The sequence below is a fragment of the Acanthisitta chloris genome, unplaced genomic scaffold, assembly GCF_000695815.1.
Source record: "Acanthisitta chloris isolate BGI_N310 unplaced genomic scaffold, ASM69581v1 scaffold28326, whole genome shotgun sequence".
In the NCBI taxonomy this organism is placed as follows: Eukaryota; Metazoa; Chordata; class Aves; order Passeriformes; family Acanthisittidae; genus Acanthisitta; species Acanthisitta chloris.
In genome coordinates, this window is record NW_008680320.1 from 442 (window position 1) to 7398 (window position 6957).

The following is a 6957-nucleotide window of genomic DNA, read 5'->3' on the forward strand; positions in this document are numbered from 1 at the left end:
GTTCTGTTTAGGAAGTGGAGTGAGAGGAGCAGCTGAATGGGCATCTGGCAGCCAGTAGAGGTAAAACCTATCACAGATATTCATATTAAGCCATGTTTATTGCTTTATGTTAAAATAAATGTTATGTTACTGAGCCTTACAGCTGGCTAAAAGGCTGGAATAGGAAAAGGACTCTTTAAAATTCACTGTGGGGAGGCCCTCCAAACCTAAACTGTGAGAAAATGGCATGAAATTAATGACAGAAGAAATCCCCACCACAGCTCTGTGATCTTCCTGTGAAGTCTGACCAGCTACCACAGATCATAAAATTTCTTTTACTCAGGAGTTCTGAGAGGAGTTCCCTGCTCAGCCAAGCTGCTCTTCTGCCCTTCTTGCTTGATATTTGACATGGTGTGATTGACTGCTCCAGTGGTTCTTAAAGGCTGACCAGTACTCATGGATCCCTAAGTCCTCAAAAGCATATTCCCAGAGCACACTGCTAATTGCCTCCCTGAGCAGTTTAAGGTTTGGTCTCTTGAAATCTAGGGTAGCAACTCTACTAACCTTTTTTCTCCTTTACAGCAAAAAGTTTAAACTCAGCCATTTCATGATCACTGTGGCCAAGAGAGACACCTACCATCCCATATCCCATGAGTCCTTCCCTACTCACAAACAAGTCGGGGGGCATCTTTCCTAATTGGCTCAGTGCACACTTGTGACAAAAAATTATCTTCCACATAATTCCGGAGTTTCTCAGACTTGCTTTTCACAGTAGTCTGGTATTCCCAGTTGATGTCTGTGTAGTTGAAATCTTCTGTAAGGACAAGGGCTGCTGATCCAGAGATTTCTCCTCATTGCCTATAGATTAAATACTTGGTGCTGGTATCACAGCTGAGTGAACAGTAGACATCCACAAACACATCTGCTTTGTTTCCAGTCCCCCAAATCCTCACACACAGGATTTCAACCACACGATCCCTAACTGTAAGGGCTGTACAGTCAAACCAGTCCCTTACACCATACAGTGCAGCTCCTCTGCCTTGCCTAACTGGTCCTGAACAGCCTATGGCCCTGGAACCCAGCACTCCAGTCATGGGACTCCTTCTACCAAGCCTCACTAATCCCAGTAATATCACAGCTCTGGGAGCTGACCAATTCTTCCAGTTTATCTTTGCTTATTTCTTATACTGTGTGTATTGGTGTGGAGGCATTCCAGATATGCTCCTAAACCCTCAGTGCTCCTTGCAGCTGTGTTAGCATTGCCACCCTCAGGCCATGTTATGTCATGCCTTGGATTACAGTTTCTGCTATGCATGAGTAGAAATTCAGTTAATTCAGATGTTTATATACTGCTCTACTATGCAAACTGAAACACAGCAAGTGGTCATCACCCAGCAATTCCGTTTAAAAAAGACAAAAAATGTAATCTGAATTAAAAAGCTAATACACATGCAAACTGAGATGAGTAAAGGTGTTAGTCTGAAACAGTACACTAGTACATCATTAAAACATGACACATTTGGCTTTGTTAGAAGTTACTTAGGAGTGTCCACAAATTGAAATGACATGAACAGGGAGACTGACTTGGTGACAGCTGCTTTCAGTGAGCCCTTCTGCACATTTACCTTTAGACAGTCTTCACAGTATACAGCTGCATATGCATCAGGAAATTGCCATTAATTATACATTACTTTGGAAATGCAGACGAATACTGCATTAATCCTCTACACACCCAACTACTGAAGAAATGTCCAGTTGCTGAGAGAAGCTCACTGCTATCCCACAGTAGTCCTGTTAGATGAGAAAATCCTATAAAGAAGTCAGAGGAGAATTTCTTTCACAGAGAGTGTTATCGGTCCTGAAAATAAGAGTACCTGCAATGGGGTGTGTCTTCTAGATGCAAGACAATAACATTTTCTTCAAGCTGATCAAAACCAACAATGCTCTCCCTGTTTTGAAAGACATTAGGGATCAGTGCCCAAGTAAGTATATTCAGTTAATTTTTGTCTACTCCAGCAAGGAGGATTGCTAAATAAAAAAAATCTCCTTTAAGATCTGTCTTTGCAAGACTGCAAAGCAGAAAAGTTCTCTATTCCTCCAGAGAGAGTATTAAATAAGGAAAATAGCAGTGGCTAATCTATTTAAGATGGTAAAGGTGGAAAAGAGTTGCTGTATTCTCCTTTTTCCCTAAAGACTCTCTTTATATGCAAAGAAGGGTAAAGGAGACAAGAATAGTTGTAAGTGTAAAGAAAATTGCAGCTGTCCTGGAGCTGTGGATGTAACAGCCATCAGGATCATTGATTTATTTCAGTGATCTTTATAAAGACGTTGCAGAAACCCTGCTCACCTATCTGTTGTCATTACTGCACAAGGACTTTGTGTTATAAGCTAAGAAAAGGATTATTGGTTAAAAAACAATGCTCATTCAGAAGTCTGTTACACTAAAACATACTTTAGTAAATAGGCTACATCCAAAGAAATTTTACTAGTTTGTTTTATTTCCAACCATTCCTACAAAGCTTGTATGAGTTAAGCGAATATTCCACTCCGGTTTTTGAGGTTCCCAGATGTCACTGAAACAACTCAATTGAAAAAACTGAAGTGTGTATTTCTTATTTAGATTCAGCACAGCTCAAACCATGCTAGGTAGTTTGCAGAAGAACCCCAACCTGTCAGTTAAAAACTTGGTTCTTCATCTCAGGAGTCTTTGGGCTGAGGCAAAAGGTACGGGGGGGGGAAAAAAAAAAAAAAAAAAAATCAATCCAAAGTTTTGAGAGGAAACCTCTTTGAAATTTGACTTCTTGATGCCTGAGGAGTAATATTATGGTTTCAAGTATGAACAGTTTTCTTCACTGGATAAGACACGATGTGCAGCTACCACCCATAAGCTTTAGTCCACACTGCTTTCTTCTTGAACTCTGCAAGAGATCTCAAGGCCAGAAGTGCAGCTGTGAAGACAGGAACAAATGACATCAATATGTGCAGTCCAAACTGAAGAGTATTCTCCCTAGTCATTTTACTAACACACGTATAGATTTGGTTCTCCTTTTCCTGACTCTTTTCATGACTCCTTCACTTTATAGTCTGATGATTTCTGATGCTACTTCCACTGTTTGCAAGACACACTAGTCTCTACACCTGTCTGAAGTGTGATATTGTACTATGCCTTTCCTTTGCTTCATGGCATGTCTCCATGGAGATCATACCACATCATCTGCTAATTAGTACATCACTATGGCAGATAGATCAGCCAACATTGCAGAAAATTTGAATTCAATGAGCCATGATGCAAGAAGGAAGAGAGGAGGCACTGGGAAGACAGAAGCACAAAGTCGTAAGTCCTCTGTGCTGATTGGAAATTGTCCTCCACTGATTGGAAATGCAATTCACTGATTCCTTAACGCAATTTGAAAGGATCATGTGTTTAGACAAAATCCAGTAACCACACTAGTCACGTTCTAGTTATTCAGGAAGGAGTTTCATGTTCTAGTACATAAAAGCAAAACACAATGGAGAGCTCAAGGGGAACAATGACTCATCTCAACCAGGGCATACTGAGAATACACTGTGTACATCAGAATCCTACTGTACGGAGTAGATTATCCAACAGTCCTTAGCATTGCTTCTGGTAGAGATAAGCAGACACACCAAGGCAATTTATCAGAGAGTGACTAAATACTGCAGACCCTCAAAACATGGCTAATTATTCTACTAATGCAAAGAACTTACAACTGGACTTCAAGAAGCCTTGCTTAGGTCCAATAAATAGGTGATCCAAAGGAGGTGCCTTGTGCTATGCAAGCAGTACAAGCACACTTATGTCACTTGAGAGTATTTGTGGTGTCCTCTTAAAATGTCTTGCACAGATTGTATTCACAATCTGACATATGTGGGTGAGCAATGGGATACATGCTCGGGCCACAGGTCCTAACTGTAATTTGAAGTATCATGTACTTTCCACCTTCATTTTCATATATCTTTTTAGCAACCCTCATTCCTCTTCCCTTTTTTGTCAGACCACTTTACTAGGCTGTCATTGCCCATCTCCTACCCCTTCCCCACAGTGCAGTTCGTCAGCTGCACCTGAGTAAATCGTGTGATTTCTATTCTAGTACTATTTCCAAACAGTATTGCATTTTATTTTTAAGAGTAACTTCAAAAACAATGGGCAAACCTATCACTGAAATATGCTTGTAGAACTAGATGTACCTTTATGCCCTCTGGACCCTCAGTGCTGCATCATAAGCGTCAGCAGATGAGACACCAAGTATAAGAAAGTACTACAGACAGGAATGGCAACTTACCTGTAAGAGTTTCCTTAAAGACAAAATACAGCTCATGTCACTCCTTTTAACAACTGCATTTTAATTTGTACGGATAGCTATCGTTAAATAAGGACCCATTTAATAATATCTTACCTTTCAGCAGGTCCATAGAAGATTCTGATAACACTTCCTTAGGACTTTGCATCATATTGATCAGCCAGTCAATAAACTAAACATTGAAATATGAAAAAAAAACTGAATTAAAAGAGCCTCTGTATCAGAACACTACAAACTCCTTTCAGTTTTACAGGCACATTTGATTGCTGCTAAATTTAGTTATCTAATCAGAGGCAGTGGCCAATGAAGCTTCTGCCTTCTGCATCCAAACGCTCTAGAGTTCATCTCATTGCCAGTGCAATTTTTGCCACAGCTGGATCTGACACTCCCTTTGTCCCTTCTCATTATCTCAGCAATATTTCTTTGTAACGAAGAAGGCACAGTAAATGGTTTGCCTCCATTTTGCCTGTTTGTGCCTTTAACTTATTAATATGAACCTTTTCTTATCAGTCTTGTCCAAACGTTTTACTGCAAATCCTTCAGAACTCTTACTGCCTTTGTTCCTCTGTTGACCTCTCTCATTTTTCTTCGCTTTTTCTTTTCCTTCTGGCAGTGCAGGGTGCCTGAAGGACAATATGGTGTTTCACACTTAGGAGGATGAGTTTCAGGGCAAGGTCTCAAATTCTTCCCTAAAGCCTAATTAAGCACTTGAACATTAACAGCTCACCCCTGCATTTCTCCCACATTCTGAATTATGACTTCAGTGGAAAATCTTGAGCATAGGAGCATGCTTGGAGGAATGAGTGCTTAACAAATTTTGACTTGCACCAAACAGCTAACTATTCATCTATAGGTTTCTAGCAGTATTTCCACATGTATCAACTATCTATAGTAGGTTAGCCAAATTAGGCACAATTTTCCAGGCTTCCTTTCAACTCATCCTTGAAAACAAATGACACACACACACTACAAACAGTACAGAAGATCTTTGATTGCCCTAAATTGACATCACGGTGTGTCCAGCTGCAGAAGATCTGTCTTTCAGTGTTTAAAAGAGAGACTTGGTTCTAGCAGCTCCCAACACTCCTCTCCCAACCGTACCTTCATAAGAGTTTGACTCTCAGCATAGGAATATTTTTCTTTTTAAGTCTCCCATTTTACTTGAGAAACTACATATCTGATTAAAAACAAAGACAAGTGAGATCACAATTCAGATGCAATAAATAAGAACTGAGCTGACTACTAAAAATGGGCTGCTCTCTGATCCTTATGAAATGCTTACTACTACAATGCAATTTTACCTTCTGTGTTTGTTCCTTCCAAGGCTCTTTAGCCAGCAAAAGGGAAATGCTGCTTGGAAGGAGAGCGAGAGTCTCTTGCACAGCAAACTTGTCAGTGGGATGCTTGCCAACACGATCCTCGGGTAATTCTGGTAATATCATGTGGTGTTTCCACAATGACCAGTTAGCACTGAGGCCAAGAAGTAATGGTGCACCATGGTCAGCCCAGGCCACCACAGAAGCTGCAAACAGCCACAGGAGGAAATCTGTGCACTAAACAGGAAAAAGGCAAAAATTATGTTTATTGAATGAATAATACAGAAGGTGGAAAAAAGCCCAAGTAATAAACCTCACCACGAAACAAACAAACAAAAAAACCCCCACCAAAAACCCAACAGCAAAATCCAGACGGTGACTTGCTCTTTGAAACAATCATGAAAATTCAGCTAAAACGCAAAATGCAAGAACTAAAAAATTCTTAATATTCTTTTCTGCTGTAAAACTGCATAAGTCTCTTTATAAATTCAAAATCAAACTAAAACGTCTACAGAAAGAAAAGCAAAACCACACTCTTCTAATACCATCATTTAGATTAAAGCTGATCCACATTTCATTTAAAATGGGGAAATAACTTCTTCAGAGCAACCTGACTGTTGAGGGAAATCAGAGATGGTCACTCTTGTGGCACTACGAACAGCTGGGAAATATTGCAGCAATGTAACAAATGTCTTTCTGATCTAAGCAGCAGCTTATTTTATGTCTTCAACCAGAAGACTTAAAGAGAACATTATTTCTCTATAAACTGTGGAAGTCCTCTCAGAAACAGCAGGTGCATAGTTCTGACCTGCTCAGACAGTTTACTTCAATTGTTCTAAACACAGTAAATTTGAAAACATTATTGCCTTTTGTTGCCTCTAGCTTCTATCATAATATAAATGTCACGGTTATTTAAAAGTAAGAGTTTGAAATTAATTCACAAAAAATGAAAAGATTTTGCCTGTGGAGGTATGATCACAATCTTCGAAAATATAAAAGCTTGAGGAATAATACTTATTGCTGAGAAAGAATGTGAAATACACCAGAACATCATCTTATTACTGCTGCAAATTATTTTCACAGCATGTACCTCTTGAAGATTGACATTTTCTAAGGGTGTTGATTTGCTCGCTACACTTCTGATGTAGCCCATCAGGTTGAGCAGCCAATCCATTCTTTTCAAAACTCCTAGAAAAAGGAAAAGAACACTGACTCATGTAGAACACAAGAATGCACAATTTTTCATTTAAAAGCAAGCACAGAAAATCACTATAGTAAGAAAGCACTGACTGTGGAAGAACAATTACAACCAACACCACTATCACATTGGATTCAAGGGT

The 6957-nt window shown here is 39.6% G+C and overlaps 1 protein-coding gene across 1 annotated transcript in view; it reads right to left on the reverse strand.

Moving 5' to 3' along the window:
* Positions 1-2853: 2853 nt before the first annotated feature.
* Positions 2854-6957, reverse strand: part of FOCAD (focadhesin) — a gene marked incomplete at its 5' end in the record, with an annotated part of 53166 nt that continues 49062 nt past the window's right edge. Inside the window, 4 exons of the mRNA XM_009077666.1 lie at positions 2854-2927; positions 4398-4473; positions 5603-5854; positions 6708-6805. Of these exons, the coding sequence (XP_009075914.1) occupies positions 2854-2927; positions 4398-4473; positions 5603-5854; positions 6708-6805 (500 nt within the window). The remainder of the gene's footprint in view (positions 2928-4397; positions 4474-5602; positions 5855-6707; positions 6806-6957) is intronic.